The 17,167-nt window shown below is 44.6% G+C and overlaps 1 protein-coding gene across 1 annotated transcript; it reads right to left on the bottom strand.

The window, feature by feature from the left end:
- Positions 1-5,933: 5,933 nt before the first annotated feature.
- SNRPB (small nuclear ribonucleoprotein polypeptides B and B1) lies at positions 5,934-15,234 on the bottom strand. Its single transcript, XM_035006018.1, has 7 exons — positions 15,124-15,234; positions 12,698-12,849; positions 10,166-10,277; positions 8,077-8,229; positions 7,408-7,546; positions 6,951-7,076; positions 5,934-6,217 (listed from the first exon to the last, which is right to left on the bottom strand). Exons 1-7 carry the CDS (start codon positions 15,124-15,126, stop codon positions 6,207-6,209), a joined length of 696 nt encoding a protein of 231 aa, XP_034861909.1. The 5' UTR covers positions 15,127-15,234; the 3' UTR covers positions 5,934-6,206.
- Between the last annotated feature and the right edge of the window lie 1,933 nt (positions 15,235-17,167).

Here is a 17,167-nt window from a genome sequence, read left to right as displayed (position 1 = left end):
ACTAATTAAAACAAGAGATATTTGTTTTAACTTATCCTATCGAACAAGATCTAACAATGGAACATACACCGAGTTAGCAAGGACGTGAGAAACAGACGCCTGCCTACCCTGTTACAGATGGTGCAAGATAATACAGTTGGAGGACTATTTACTTGGCGTATCTAGCAACATTTTAAATATCCCTCCTCTTCCTCAGTAATTCTTTTCTTTTCTTTTTAATTTTATTTCATTATGTTATGTTAATCACCATACATTACATCACTAGTTTTTGATGTAGTGTTCCATGATTCATTGTTTGCGTCTCTTTAGTACCCATCGCAGGGCTAACCCATCCTCCCACCCCCAGAACCCTCAGTTTGTTCTTTTAGGAATTTATACACATCATACAGAGGTATGGTCCCACAGCCAAAGAGGGGCAGGGCTTGACACTTCCTTCTTTCCTTAAATAAAGTGTATTTTATTTCTGTATGGGTCTTCGTAGAAAGTTAGAACAATACAGAAAATGAGGAATCAAAAATCCAACCCACAATCCCAGCACCCGGGCCAGACTGAGCTCATATGCCACGGAGCAATGCTGCCTCCTGGTGGTTTTTTTTTTTTAAGTACATTCAGGAGGGGCGTGGGAGGGATGGGGTGGCTGGGTGATGGACATTGGGGAGGGTATGTGCTATGGTGAGTGCTGTGAATTGTGTAAGACTGTTGAATCACAGACCTGTACCTCTGAAACAAATAATACATTATATGTTAATAAAAAATTTTTTAAAAATTACAGATTGATGAAAATTTTTTAAAATGTACTTAATTTTCTTAACTAGGGAATGCACTCACATGGTTCATAGTTTAAAAGTTCTAAATGGTATACAGTGGGAACTTCCTTCCTTTCCTGTTCCCTTCAAACTAGATTCCTTTCCCCACAGGCCAACAAACTGGCCAATCCCTGTACACAGACCTCCATAAATCATGTACACATACACCTGCATTGAGGAAATGGGAGTTTCTGTCTGGTGCCTGCTTTTGAATCATGAATTGCTCTCCTAAAAACTTACAAAATTCAAAGAAAAAATATTTCTACACGAAATATTCATTACTGCCTGGTTGTAGTCATGAAAAATCAGATATGAATTCCCAAAATGAGAAGAATGAGCAGGTTATATATACATCCACCTGTAATCATTATCAAGACTTAAATAATAACACGGAGAAATGTCTGTCACAAAAGTTTCTTTAAAGACAACAGCAAAAGAGGAAAGTGATAACTTAAGAATAAAAACAAATCCCCTCCTTGGAAATAAAAAGAACACAATGATATAACAATGACATATCATTTGCAGCAGCCAAACTAGGAAAGTGTATTTCTTCTTCTTTTTTTTTTTAAAGATTTTATTTATTTATTTGACAGAGAGATAGAGAGCACAAGTAGGCAGAGTGACAGGCAGAGGGAGAGGGAGAAGCAGACTCTCCGCTGAGCAAGGAGCCCGATGCGGGGCTCGATTCCAGGACCCCAGGATCATGACCTGAGCCGAAAGCAGACGCTTAGCTGACTGAGCCACCCAGACACCCCAAGTGTATTTCTTCTTGATGACAATTATCAATTTTGAGGAGCATGTTGTAAAAAGTGTAGCCGTGTGTTTTGGAACAGGGCAAATCAATGCAAGTTTTAATGAAGTTAATGAAAACATTTGCAACCTTTAACTCAGAAATTCATTTTGAATTACCTAAATATAGAATGATCTTTATGCAAAAATAGGATCATCACATTATTTGTAAGTGAAAAAGCTGAATGTCCAACTACAGAGATCTGGTTAATAGTGGTAGATACAATGTTAACTTAATGAAACACTAAAGTCATTATGTTTGCAAAGATTTGGGGGATGTTTTTGATGTTAAAAGAAATAGGGGGGCGCCTGGGTGGCTCAGTCGTTAAGCGTCTGCCTTCGGCTCAGGTCATGATCCTGGGGTCCTGGGATCAAGCCCCGCATCGGGCTCTCTGCTCAGCAGAGAGCCTGCTTCTCCCTCTCCACTCCCCCGCTTGTGTTCCCTCTCTCACTGTGTGTCTCTCTCTCTGTCAAATAAATAAATAAAATCTTTAAAAGAAAGAAAGAAAAGAAAGAAAGAAAGAAAGAAAGAAAGAAAGAAAGAAAGAAAAAGAAATAGGAAGTTGAGGATATAGCAAGATCACAAAACCCAACAAGTAGGCAAATGTTCAACATTGAATGTTCAGGGTGTTGGGACTCTGAGCATTTTTTCTAAAGTCATTCTTTAATGAGCATTATATAATAAAGTATTTTTGAAAGAAACAAGCAGAATACATAAACTACAGAAGAGTTTGCATGTGGGTCTGACCAAGCAGAATTTGGATTTAAACCCATAGCAAACCTGACACTTGAACTCTTATCTTATTCAGTGTTCACAGCCACAGACCAATTGACCTACTGAACTAACATTCTAGAGGCTTAATATGAAAACCAGAGTAGAGAAAAGCCTACAGGCAGGTCAAAATGCGCGTTCAATCCTCTACCCAAACCTCTTGCACCACCGGGGACGTAGGAATTATCTTCAAGATAAAATAGTTGGAATGCCCAGATGTCTGATTGCAGACTTTTTGTTCTTTCTCCCTGTTTAGTCAATGGTTCCCAAAAGCAAGTGTGCCTAGGATTTTTCTGCATAGGGTTGTATACACAGAACCATGTAGACCATACTTCAGGAAGGTTTTAATGGATTTTCGAGAATAGTTTTGAGCAGACAGTATTTTTACTTTGCTAATCACTAGGCAATGCGTGACTCTATATTTTTCCTCCGTTGAGGAAAATATTTATTATTTGTGTGATCAAAGGAGTCGGTGCCTTTCAGCTCACGCTAAGAGTACCAAACCCTTTTGGGTCACGCCTGACAGGCAAATGGGAGGCTCCCCAGGGGGATGTCTCAGCCCTGCTTTGCGGTTTGTTGCTGCTCACTCGGGGCATAATGTTCCTATGACATTGTCTGAGCTAGCCATTGAATCTTCTGCCAAAAGCTGCCGCCAAGTTCACCTCCCTGATGTCCTTACTCTTCGGTCTTTTCCTCTGCTGAAATATCCTTCCCACAATAAAAAGCCTTGGTAAACTCTTTCCATGAAGAAACTCTTTTTCCTTCTTTCTTTGTTAATTCATGTGAAATTCACTTAACATATAATTAACCACTTTAATTTGACCATTAGAACTCAACTGTATTTAGTTGTATTCACTATGTTACACAATAGCCAGCTAGCCATCTCTAGTTGCAAAAGTTTTCATCACCACATAAAAATCCACTAAGTAATCCATCTCCATTCCCCTTGGCCCCATCCCCATGCCCCGGTAACTTCTAATCCGCTGTCTCTATGATCTTACCTATTCTGGATATTTCAAATAAAAGGAATCCTATGATGTGGCCTTCTGTGTCTCGCTTCTTTCCCTTAGCGCAATGTTTTCGAGGTTCATCTAAATGGCAGCATGTATCAATATTTCATTTCTTTTATGGCTGAATAATATTTTATTGAATGTAATATCCCACAGTTTTGTGTATCCATTCATCCACTGATGGACAGCTGAGTTGTTTCCACTGTGTGGCTTTTATGATTAATGTACTAGAAACATTCACATACAAGTTTCTGTGTAGACATAGATTTTCATTTCTCTTTGGGTATATACTTAGGAGTGGAATTGTTGGATCATATGCTATTTCTGTTTAACTTTTTGATGAACTGCCAAACAGTCTTCCATTCTGGCTGCACCATTTTATATTCTTGCCAGCAGCGCACAAGGGGTCCTATTTCCGTATATCCTCGCCAGCAGTTAGCCCCCCCACCCCGCCCCTTTTTTCCATGAAAGCCATCCTAGTGGGTATAAAATGGTATCTCATTGTGGTTTTAATTTGCATCTCTTTAAACCAGTGATGCTGATCATCTTTTTCATATGCTTGTTATCTATTTGTAGATCTTATTTGAAGAAATGTCTATTCCATTCCTTGGCTTTTAAATTGGGCTATTTATCTTTTTACTGTTGAGTTGTAAAAGTTCCTTATATAGTCTGGATATTAAACCCAAATCAGATACAAGACTTGCAAATATTTTCTCCCATTCTGTAGGCTGCCTTTTCAGATTCTTGGTAACATCCTTTGATGCACAAAAGTTGTTTTGCTTGTGCTTTCTTATATATCAAATATAAGAATTCATCACTGGACCCCAGGTCAAGATTTACCTGTTTTCTTCCAGTAGGTTTATAGTTTTAGCTCTTATATTTAGAATGTTGATCCATTTTGAGTTAATGAGTGACGTACAGCGCAAGGCAGAGGTCCAACTCCACTCTTCCACATTAGTTATCCAATTGTCCCAGCACTGTTTGTTGAAGAGACTTATTCCAATAAAAAGTTTTAGCCCTTATCAAAAATCAGCCATATAAGCAAGAGTTTATTTCCGTATTCTTAATTCTATTCCACTGGTCTGTATGTCTACACCACACTGCTTTGATTACTGAAGCTTTGTACTAGGTTTTGAAAGCAGAAGTGTGAAACATCCAACTTTGAACATTTTTCAAGATCGGTTTTGCTAATTTGGGCGTCTAACAGCTTCATAGGGATTTGGAGGATCCACCTGTTTCTGGGGAAAAAAAAAGCCATTGGAATTTTGAGAGATTACACTCAATCTATAGCTCATTTAGGAGAGTATTGCCATTTTAACAATATTGTCTTCCAACCCATGAACATGAGTGGTCTTTCCATTTATTTAGGTTTTCTTTCAAGATGTTTTAGTTTCAGTATACAAATCTTTCACCTCCTTGGTTAAACAGATTTCTAGGTATTTTATTCTTTGGAATGCTACTATAAATGGAATTATTTAAATCTCCATTCCAGATTGTTGCTGGTATAGATCACAATTGATTTCTGTGTGATCTTGGACCCTGCAACTCTGCTGAATTTATCAGCTCTAGTTTTCTACTGGGTTCTTTGGGATTTTCTCTACATGGGGTATTGGTCAAGTTTTACTTCTTTTCTAACTTGTGTATCTTTAATTTTGTATACTTACCTAATTGCTGTGGCTACAACTTCCAGTACGAGGGTTAATAGCCGTGGTTAAAGGGGACACCTCTATTATGTTGGCTGTGGGTTTTTCAAATTAACCTGTTGGTCATGTTTACAAAGTTCCTTTCTACTCATGTTTTTATCATGAAAGGGTGTCACAATTTCATCAAATGTTTTCTCTGCATCTATTGAAAGGTTCGTGTGGCTTCTTCCTTCCATTAATGTGTATTCCATAATGTTGAACCACCCTTACACTCCTAGAGAAATTCCTAACACCCCAGTAGTACATCACTTTTTCAAGGTCTCCTTTGCATTTAGAAATGTCTTCCCCCAGACAGTAACTTCAGAATGGTGTCCACTTCGTTATTTCTGTACCCTTGAATATTGATGTACTAAGTGCTCAAGTACTGCTCAGTGATCAATGGAATGTAGACTTTAGGTGGAAGAAATCATGGAGATCCACAACTCAAGTTAGGTCATATGCATGTGTGTGATGCTGGGAGAATGTTATACCAAGTTGTTCCTCTCCCAGTGGAATTGGTTTTCATTTTTAGTTATCTGCCTCCTACTTTATCATATGAAAATGAATATAATCTCAAGTACTGCACAAGAGGCTATCAAGATGAGTGCCTTCCAAAGAAGATCTGCCAATTCACAACCATTACTAGCACTGCATGAGTGTTTACTTCAACAAACTAATCTTTGCCAGTTTGATATGTGAAAATGTCTCGTAGTTCAATTGTGTGAATTCTCAGTATGCTGTGCATCTCTGCAAATGTGTAGGAATATATTTTATAAGGGAAGCAGCTGAGATTAGCACTAGCTTTTCCAAGGAACCTTTCTTGACTCTATTAAGCACCCCATTTTCTAAAATTAAACAGACATACCAGATACACTTAAATATTCTTAAGAGTTTATTATAAACTAGTTTCACAGGCCACAAGGAAGTAAAAGGACTATGTACAGCCTTACGGGAAACAGGCAGGGATCTGAGGAGGGCCAAGATGAGTCTAGGGCCTTGGTGGGCGCATTCCCGGGGGAGGGGGCCCTGAAAGGGAAACCAGACAATCCCGTGAGACTCCAAGCACAACGGCATAACAAACAAACAGGTCTGTGGTAATCGGGCCCACGCCTCTGTGGAGCTACTTCCATAACTCTGTGGCCAAGGGTCAAAGAAGGCCTGAAGTAAGAGTAAGAAGTTTAGTCAGTGCCTGATAATGCAACTCAAATCCCCAGCCCCAGCCCCAGCCCCCGCCCCAGCCCCAGCTTCCCACACCCCGCAGTCACCAAGTGATCAGAGGGACGTACTTAACATATATGCTAACTAGGAACTTCTCTGGTACATATGGGTTCCTATGCTTATAAAACCCATAAACAAAAAACCCAAACTAACTAGAGATGCAGGGGTCACCCACTATGGCTTGGTTCAAAGAACACCAATCTGGGAGACAGAACACTAAGCTCTCAGGGCCCGTTTCCTTATCTACAAATGAGGGCTAATCTACATCAGCATTTCTCAAACTAGAATTAAACATATATATAAATAAATAGTACAGCAAAGCCCAGAGCCCTCTTAATTACTAGACATTATCAAACCCTAGGGCATAAGACAATCCTAGGACCTTTGCTGGGGATTCTCAGAATGTATTATTTCGCAGTGCCCTGAGAATACTGCCTTGGACACTGAGAAGTTCTCTGGGTATAGGACCACTCTAACTGCTCTATGAGGGAGGGGAAGGCTGATCTTAAGAAATGCTTTTTCCCTCTTTCCTTTGTGGACAAAGTTGCCTCTGAGTTCACGTCCCTAGGCTTAAGGCCTGGAAGCCCAGAGGGTATAGTCAAAATCCAACCTTCCCTCCATTTCCCATCCCAACAAGCTCTAAGGAAGTCAAGTCACTGCTGTTGGCACTTACCTCGCATGCCCGGGGGAGGGGGCCGCATCCCTGGTGGGGGCATGCCCATCGGAGTTCCTCGTCCAGGGGGGATCCCCATTGGGGGACCCATGGGAGGCCTCATGCCAGGTGGTGGGCCCATCATGCCTACAAGAGAAAATCCCCAAGAATACAGCTCAAGTGTCTGTCTTGAAAAGGTAGCAGGAAACATAATAAAGCTGTCCACCAAGTTCTGAGACAGATGGACCATTCCACCCTCCCAGTCTCTCCTAAGAAACTGGGCCTTGAGCCAAAGAGGTGGGGCTCCCTATGGCTCTTGTCCAGCTAGTTCCACGGTCAGTCAGCCAGGCTGGATCTCAGAGTAATCCTGCTTAATTACACAAACTCATCATCGGTTTCCGTCAACGTCAGGTCTCATCATGAATCCAGCTCAGGCATCTCCCATTAGGTGGCCACGGTCTCCTTACGGGCTCCTCACCTGGAGGTGGTGCCCCCCGGCCCATAGGTGGGGGAGGACCCCCACGGCCGGGCGGGTACTGGGTCGGGGCCCCCGCGATGCTGGCCGTGGCAGCAGCTGCAGCAGCAGCCACAGTCCCTCTTCCTTGCGGGGTCATCACCTACGAGGACACAGGAGCCGAGTGAGGCAGGACAGCGCAGGGCGACGCAGCATCCCACTCTCCCAACTCGGTTAAGACCGAGCAGACACCCCATCCCCTAAGCTACAACTCGCAGCATCAGGCTATCTGAAACCACCTGCCAGAGAAGACCAAGCCTGAATGCTCATTCCCATCTTCCAGGCCCGCATTAGGGAGGCCCAGTCCCAATCAGAGACAGCTCCTGCAACTGTCAGTGTAACTGCTAACAGGCTCTAAGAGAGCACAGCTCCTATGCTGTCACAGAAACATTCTGCCCCAACATGCCCGGCTAAAACACCTCCTATGCCTCTCTTTACTTCAACAGCAACAAGGTAATTTACAATGCTAAGTTTTCCTTCTCACTTGATTCTGGGACTACATACAGAGCACAATGAAATACTGACAGCCTGACAGTCAGAGGTCACTCCTTCTGGACTCTTCCCCAACTGTGGGCCCTCTCTCTATCCTTCATTTTAACCAGGAGAAGTTGGTGCCCTTCCCCAGCTCCTTACCTGTTGGGATGGCCCACCAACCCCTCGGACTGGCCCCGCCAGTCCTGCGGGAGCCTGGGGCATCGGAACACCAGCTGGGATTCCCCTGCCAGCAGCCCTGCCAATCCCTGGGCCCCCGGCAGCTCCAGCAAGCGGCACTCGGGCAATGCCAGTCTAAAAAATAAAGAAATACGCTAAAATGCTGGGGGCCTAGAGAGGCAGAAGTACCCTTTGGAATACCATTGCCAAGAGAGCCTCTAAAATTTATGGGGCATCAAAACAGCTTAAAAACACTACCCAGCCACCCATCTGTGTTAATACCATTCCTCTTCCACCCAAGATTACGCGTCTAGCTGTCACCCCTACAGCAGGCTAAGAGGAAGTCTAGAGATAACAAACCACAACTCAACCTATACGCATTCCTATGAAAATTAAACCAATGAACGGCCAGGGCTCTGTTCAGAAGTGTATAGAGGACAAGAGCACTTGACCTGGCATCAAAGAGAAATGAGGTCCAGTCCCGCTTTGATTCTCACCGGTGGGTGACAGTGGGCAAGTAATCCCACAGTTCTGGGACTGTTTCCTCATCTGTAAATGATGGGGTTATGACAAAACCAGGTGTGGTCATGAAGCCTTACGATGATCTATATAAGAGTAGCAACTTTTACTAGAAGTAGATCCAAGAGTTATGAATATAGACATATATATGCTTTAACCAAAAAATGTGGTAAATCCCTTGCAAACATTTATCATTGGAAAGGCTTCAATGTACAAGTCCAAAAAGAAGGAAATGACTAGGATAACTACTCCATCCTCACTTAAAAGAATATTTTTAACATGACTTTTAAAAAGTATACCAAAACGGGAAAAATGTTTACAATGTTAAGTGAAAAAGCCGAATAAAGCATTACATACATATCATGCGTTAAACACCAAAAAACAGATATATATGTGAAAAAAAGCAAAAATAAGGAAGATTATCCCTGTGATGACAATGTCTTAAAATGAAAATGGAAAAACCTGCTTAGACGCTCTAAAGTCTGTTCTAAGTGTAGGCTGGTGTTTATAGAACCAAGACTGCCCAGTCAAATGCCAGCCCCACCACGTAATAGCTGGACACTCAGGGATGTTACTAAACGCCAGTTTTTTTAATCTGTTAAGTGCGAATAATTTATCTCAAAAAACTGTTTATAAGGAGTAACTAAAAGATTGAAGTGCTTGGCACACAGCAGATGCTTAATAAATGTTAACTATTATTCTCTAACGGTGTAAAATATATAAATTCTGTTGCTTGGATTTAGGACTTTTTTTTTAATTTGAGAGACAGAGCACTCATGAGTGAGAGGGGAAGAGAGAGAATCCTCAAGCAGATTCCCCAACAAGCGTGGAGCCCAACACAGGGTGGGATCCCAGGACCCAGAGATCATGACCTGAGCCAAAATCAAGAGTCGGCAGCTCAATCGACTGAGCCACCCAGGCACCACCCCGCAATCCAGCATTTTAAATTAATGTTCATGAGCCCTTTGGTTTCTTTATCCCCTCTTAACAGAGCTCCCCCACTCCTTTTATAAAGATTGATTTTATTTGAGAGAGAGAGTGCGCAAATGAGCACAAGGGGGGGAGGGCGATGCAGGGGTGGGCACGCAGGGGTGGCAGGAATCTCAGACTCCTCGCTGTACGTGGAGCCTGATGCGGGGCTCAATCTAACAACCATGAGTTCATGACCTGAGCTGAAATCAAGAGTCGGACACTTGACCAACTGAGCCGCCCAGGCGCTCCTTGGACTTAGGACTTTTTAAAGTCCAGCTAGAATGCCATCACATTAAGAAGTGACCAGATGGCCTTAAGTGCTTTTTCTCCTGACTCACTGTGTACATCAGCGGAGGAAGAAGGGAGGGCTTTAAAGTTGGAAACCCTCCCATCCTGATTCCCCATCTCTACTTCCTACTTGTGGGGTAACCTCTTTGAGCTTCTATTATCAGTAAAAGGGGGACAAAAATCAGAGGATGCCTGTGAGTAATGCAGTGAAATGCAGAGAACCTAACACAGAGCCTGGCTCACATCACAGTAGGGCTCCCCCGCCTTATACTGGCCCTCTGCACTGACTTACATCTTTGGGAGGAGGTCCCTCTACTGTCATTGAGACCAGGTTCTCCCCCCGAAGCAGCACCAGACCAAGGACTCGCTTCTCTTCTCTTTCTGCTTGTTTTGAGTTCTTTGGCCTGAGGACGGGTTTAGGAAAAGAAATAAAAAAGCAAGCATTAGAAAAAGCATAAAGCTCCCATTCACCTGTCTAGGGGCCTCCAAGATTTGTTCTACACTGTATCTCCCAACAAACGGTACAAAAACTTTAAGACAGCTCCTCCGGATAGTCTTCACAGGCTGAACTCCTCACCCCTTAGTGGTTGTCTCCCACGCCAAGGGGATGCGCCAACCAAGAGACAGGATGAGAATTAAGAAAGCCCAGTCCTGGCTCAAATGTAATTCCTTAACCATCGGGAAGGCCTTTCCTCAGTCCAGTCTTCTTTGACATTACCCTACTCCCTCCCTTCAGCTAAGGCCTTGTCAGTCTGAGGAGGCAGCCTGAACAACTCAAGTCCACCAAACCCCACTCAGCCCTCTTGCACACAGCACCCTTCCACTACCAGGTCAGCCCCGCAGAATGATTCACCACAGCCCTCACCTCACCTCGGAATAGAAGCAACAAGAGAAGTTTCTTCAACATAGAAATTACACCCCTGTCCTCAAAGCACAAAAACAGACATTCCCAATGCAACTACCAGAAAAGGAGGAACAAAATATGTAGTTGACCCTTGAACAACATGGGTTTGAACTGTGCAGGGCCACTTGTGTGGGAATTTCTTGATATGGTACTGCAAATGTATTTTCTCTTCCTTGTGATTTTAATAACTTTTCTCTACCTTACTTTACTGTAAGAATACGGTATATAATACATGTAACATACAAAATACATGTTCATCTGTTTAGGTCATTGGTAAGGCCTCCGGACAACAGTAGGCCATTAGTAATTCAGTCTGGAGGGAGTTGAAAGTTATACGTGGATTTTCGACTGCGTGGGGTCAGTGCCCCAACCCCTGGGTTGCTTGAGGGTCAACTGTAAATGTAAACTGGGAAATAAATAACTGCAGCAAGATAGGGGAAGGGAAGAAAAAGTCAAAACCAATATCCTAAAAATAAAGGAAAGACAAAAGGCTGATTTTTAAAAACTTAAAAGGTTTCCTTTTAATGGTATTTTTTATAATAAATTAACAAGAAGTTTTCTATGGGTGGACATTTCTTCCTTTTTCCTTATCTATATTTTTTTAAATAAAAGCATGTATTGCTCTTTCATAAAAAACAAACAAAACAAAGCAAACAAACAAAACAAAGCAAAAAAACACAAACCAAAAAAACCACACACACACACTCAAAAACCCTTCTGGGTATTGAAATCTTTCTTCATATACTTTTATGTATTTTTAAAATATATTTCCCGATAAACATTTTTAAGTTATCAGAATAGTTTCATTTAAAAAAACAACAGGGGAGAACCAGTTGGAATAGTTCTACGCGGATCTGCTGGCCCCTCTTTAATGTGTCCCTGGCACTCAGCCATCCCTACCACATTGTGTCCTGTACTTCTTGACCTCTTGCCACAAAAACAAAACAATAGCCCTAAAGGGAATCAGAAGGAATTCACAGCCGCCAACAACACAACATGGACCAGTGCATGTGGCAAAAGAGAGCTGAATGATCGCTGAAGTCACATAACCTCTTTGGGCCTCAGGATGCCTTGAATGTAATATGCACAAAAAGCTATAGCCCACATTTTTTAATAGGCCAGAAGCTTAAGATCTGTGAGTCTTAAGACAAGGGAGTTATCCAATTACATATGGAACTGTAGAAAAGTAGAAAATATCTCCAATTGTGTCTATAAATGCTAACAAAAATCACTAGCCCCAAACCCACACGGGAAGCTGAGCACTTACCCTGAAGAGGGTCAGAGGCTTCTTAAAGCAGTTTCAGACCAGGCTGCATTGGGAGAGCCCTTTAGGCTACAGCTTTACAAATAGGCAATGAGGGGCGCCTGGGTGGCTCAGATGGTTGGGCGTCTGCCTTCGGCTCGGGTCGTGACCCCAGGGTCCTGGGATCGAGCCCTGCATCGGGCTCCCTGCTCAGCGGGAGGCCTGCTTCTCCCTCTCCTACTCCCCCTGCTTGTGTTCCCTCTCTCGCTGTGTATCTCTCTGTCAAATGAATAAATAAAATCTTTAAAAAAAAAAAAAACAAAAAAAACAAATAGGCAATGAGGCCAGAAAATCAAGCTCTCCCCCCTTACACACCTGTGGGGAGAACATGAGAGCCCTTTACCCCAGTACCCAGGGGCACACAAAAGTCAGAGAAACAAAAAGCCTACCAGCCCTCCTTACAACTCGTACTCAGCTAGGACTAGAGAGCAAGGCTAGTACGGGCTAGTAAGGAAGGAGATTTCTTAGAGTCCGGTGTCCCCCTTTAAATCTGCCCTCTAACACAGGAGAGCAAACCAAGGAACCAGCTAGCTACATCACCACCTGTCGCTGGGCCCACCCACCCAATCCACTGCCCTCACAACTCACATCCCACCCCCATGCAGCCCACTTCTCACTTGATCTTCCTGAACTCATCACAGTCACAGAGGATCAAATTCATATGCTTGTCAAAAGCCTTGAAGGTGCCAATGAAGATTCGGCCGTCTTGCAGGATGCACCTCATCCTGTAGTCGATGTGCTGCAGCATCTTGCTGCTCTTGCCCACAGTCTGCAAGGAGAAATCAGCAGGATGAGTGCAGCTCTTCTGGACCTCTGTATCCCTGGTCCTTCCTAAAGACCAGCTGGGGCCTCCTATCTATCTTTCTCAGTAGGTTCTCAGCTCTGTCTTCCAGCCACAGCCCTTCCCCAGGAATCCTCCCCCACCGCCCTGCGTTCAGCCCTGACCTCTGCCCACAACTATGATTCCCCTTCCCTTAAAGTTGTCTTTTTCACATTACACTTGCTTGTGTCTGTGCTGTGTCAGTTTCAGGGGTGAGGGTGTGAAGTGTCTCCAAACTAATCCAATCCCCCCCATACCAGATGAGCCACCTGCCACTGTGCAGATTATAGGTGACGCCCACAGCCCATTTAAAAGACCGAGTGAAAGAGGAGCTGGAATGATTGGCACTAAAGAGCCAATCAATGAGAGCTTGTCAACAGAAAGGAGGTGATCAGCTTGGAGCCAAGGAGAATGGAATCCCTAAATCATAAATGTTAGTGTGTCTCCAAGACTACCTTTGGGAGGGAAACTTTCTGGTGATCAGGGTGCTCATCAGTTTGAACGCACAATGGTCTTTAAGAACATACATAACTTGCTATACTTACTTATCAATCCAACAACCTTTTCTGCTTTATAGCCTGGCTTCCAATGTAGCTTTGCTAAAAGGGAGACTAAATACATCTCACAACGCAATTTGTCAGGTGCCTTTGGCATTATGTCTCTCTAGAAATAAACAACCTGGCATTTGATTTGTCTATCAGCCTCCCGTCGGTGTGACTGGTGTGGGCCAGGCATAACTCATCCAAGCGCCTTCTCTGCGCCAGGCACTGTGCTTGCCGTTATCTCTGTGAGCGCGGACAAGAACGGGTTTTTGAACCTACCAATGCGTGGATCAGAACCTTGACTGACACCCTGGAGACGCAGGTTATGTGGTCCCCTCTCCCTCAAATGACCATGTTAACCGGCTTGTAATCACACAGCTTCTAACCACACAGATGTGTCAACCTTTATGGCAACATTTACCGGTCCATCAGCCTTATAATAGCGAAGTCTTCCAGGGTACTCCCTGTGTAACAGGCACCGTGACAAGCACTACAGAGCTCATTTAATTCTAGAAATCAGGCTAATTATTATTCCTATTTTACCGATGTAGCCACTGAGGCCAGGAGAGGTTAACAGCTTGCCCTGTCTCACAGCCAGGAAGCTGGGTTGGAACCTGGACAGACTGAATCCAGTGCCTACTCTTCCAACCAATCCCACAAACAATTCCCTGCTTTCAGTTCACCCAACACGTACCAGCTACAGAACAGAGTGCTCTTTCTAAACACAACTAAGTTCATGTCATTTTGCTGGCTAAATCCTTCAGTAGCACGCCTCATCACCAACAGGGCTAGGTAGCATGTAAAGCCCTTAAAAACCAGGTTCCTGCCAATTCCTCCCATGTCTCTTTTCCACCCCTTCCCCCCTCCCCCCTCCGGAAAGTTTCAACAGTGCCACCCCTCATGCTTTGCTCTTGCAGTCCTTCCCATCTATAATACTCCCTTCCATCTTCGCTGGGAAGACACCTCTAACAATCTTTTAGGACTCTGCTCAGGAATCATCTACTCCACAAAGCGTCCTCGCCCCGCCCCTCCCTCGCCGTTACTTTTACGTAATGCTTAGTTACCACTCTGGATTATGGGATCTGTGTCCCCCACCAGAAAGTGAACTGGGTGAAGGAAGGAAGCATTTCACTACGTAGCCCCAGTGCCTGAAAAGTCAGACATACTCAAACACACAGCCATGCTCAACAAATGAGTTGAACTCTTCCTCCAAACGTTCTCCTTCACCCTCCCATTCCCTCCTCCCACCTACTGGACCCAAGCACGCTCCCCGGTTTCGGCCACGAGTCCTCCCACCTCTTTCCGCAACTCCTCCTCAGACCCTCACCCCGTTTCACAAGCCCTCTAAGGCCTGCTCCGAACCCCCAGACACGCATTTATTCCGCAAAAGTTTACTTAGCGCCTGTAGGATCCCAAGCACTGTGGCTACGGCGGCGTGGAGAGCCGCGGTTCTAACCTCGCCACCACCGAGCGAGCCCTGCCCCCGTCCCCCGGTTCCAGCCTTCCCCTCCCCCACCCCGCCGAGCGGCCAAGGTCCGGGTCTCCCCTGCCCAGACGGGGCGGCCGCGGCCCGGGCCTTCACCGCCAGGAGCGGCCAACCCACGACCTCCCCCAATCAGTCGCGGTCCGCACTCCACGACAGACTCGGAAGTTCCCGCGCCGCCAGCCTGTGCCTCCTCACCATGGTGGCGGTTCTGATGGCTCCGATTCCCGCCGGATTCCCTTCGGCAGAGGCCTAGACGCCCGCCACTAGCCCGCTTCCCGCCGCCGCTACCGGAAGTGCGGCCGGGGATAAAATGGGGTCGGGTAAAAGCTACTTCCGGCCCGGCCTCAGCTCTTGAGTTCCGGCCAAAAGGCGGAGCTGTGAGCGCAAGGACCGCGGGGGCTTGGGGCGGGGCTAACGTCCAACTGAACTTGCCGGGGATGTTTGGTCACCTTCCTAGTTTCAGCTCGTTCCTGAGCTGCTCCTCCACGCCTTCCCTCCCGCCCCGGCCCATTACCTCTAGGTCATCATCTCCCACCACTCCCCGCCGGCTCTCTTGCAGCCACTGTCCTAGCTTTTCCGCGAACTCGTTTGCCGCGTCCTGCTTTAGCATCTTTGCATTTGCTGTTGCCTCCACCTGGGATGCTAATCGTCCGGCCGTGTGCACGACTCATGCCCTCACTTCCTTCAAGACTTAAGCTCGTTTCCACACCGAGGACTACGCTGGCCATCCCGATGAAAACTGCAACCTTCCCACCCATCCCTGCTTTAATCTTTCTCCTTCACATCGATCCCTAATATACTGTGTATTTCTGTTATTTTCTTATTCCTCCCCATTAGAATGGAAATTCTGACGGTATAAATTTTCCTTTGTGTATTTTTCGTTACTGCAATGCCTAGAATACTGCTTAACACAAAACAAGGGTTCAAAACATATTTGAATGAATGAATGAGTCAATCAACCAATCCCATCTAGTCTTCGGACTTGTGAATACTACCTAAATGCTCAGGAATTTCAAATTTATTCCTCTAACCCTGGGCTCTTCATTTAACTCATGGCCTTTTATCTCCAGCTGCCTGCTTGACCTGGAAGTCTAATAGGTATAATAAATTTAACATGATGAAAATTGGATTCTTGATTGTAGTCACTCTTCTTCCTAAACCCACTTCTTACCAGTGTTCCCCATCTCAGGAGTTTCTCTAGTTAAAAAACAAAAAAGCAAAATGACAAACTTGGAAGCATCCTTGAGTCCTCTCTTCCTCTCCCATCTCATAATTCATCCATTAGCAAATCGTGAGCACCTCACCTACAAAGTGTCTTGAATCTGACTGTTGTCACTTGCTCCATTGCTACCATCCTCCTAGCCACCATCAGCTTGTCAGTTTCCACAAACAAGAAAAAGGAGGTGGGGCGCCTGGGTGGCTCAGTCTTTAAGCGTCTGCCTTTGGCTAGGGTCGTGATCCCAGGGTCTTGGGATGGAGCCCAGGTTCGGGCTCCCTGCTCAGCTTCTGCCTCTACCCCTCCCCTCTGCTTGTGTTCCCTCTCTTGCTGTGTCTCTCTCTGTCAAATAAATATATAAAATCTTAAAAAAAGAAAAGGAAGGTCATGAATTCATCTGGCCTTTGTTTGGTAAAGTGTTCCTAAGGTTCGGTCTAGATCAGGGCCTGGCAAACTTTTCCTGTTAAGGGTCAGATCAGATAGTGCTTTAGGGTTTGTGGGCCACATGGTCTCTGTTGCAATGACTCAATTCAACCATGACAGGATGAAAGCAGCTAGAGACAACGTCCCAAATACATGGCTGTCACAATAAAACTTTACAAATACTATTCTTCTTTTGGTTCTTTTTCAACCATTCAAAATATAAAAATCATTCTTACTTCATAAGCCTTACCAAAACAGGGGGCAGGCCAAATTTGGCCTTCAGGCCTGTAGTTTGCCATCCCAGGGTCCAAACCATTGTATTTCTGTGTCTGGGCTCAGGGCCATAGCCCCAGCTAGTATTAATAATAACTTTGACTTGCACTGTTTCTTTGGCTTATCACTGGATTCACTGAATAAATGCAAGTACGAAGTTCATGTCTTTGCCTTTATACAAAAGCTATACACACGCACATTCCCATCTGTATCAATCTGGGTCCAAAGAGGAGGCAGAAACCACACAGTAATTTCAATGGGAAACTTAACATGAACAATTAGTATGCAGTGGTAGGAGAGTAACTGTAAATATTGAGAGAAAACCCA

The sequence above is a fragment of the Mirounga leonina genome, unplaced genomic scaffold (assembly GCF_011800145.1).
Source record: "Mirounga leonina isolate KUSES-001 unplaced genomic scaffold, KU_Mleo_1.0 Mir_150, whole genome shotgun sequence".
Lineage (NCBI taxonomy): Eukaryota > Metazoa > Chordata > Mammalia > Carnivora > Phocidae > Mirounga > Mirounga leonina.
The sequence above is the reverse complement of the archived record's forward strand: the minus strand, read 5'-3'. Positions and strand labels throughout refer to the sequence as shown.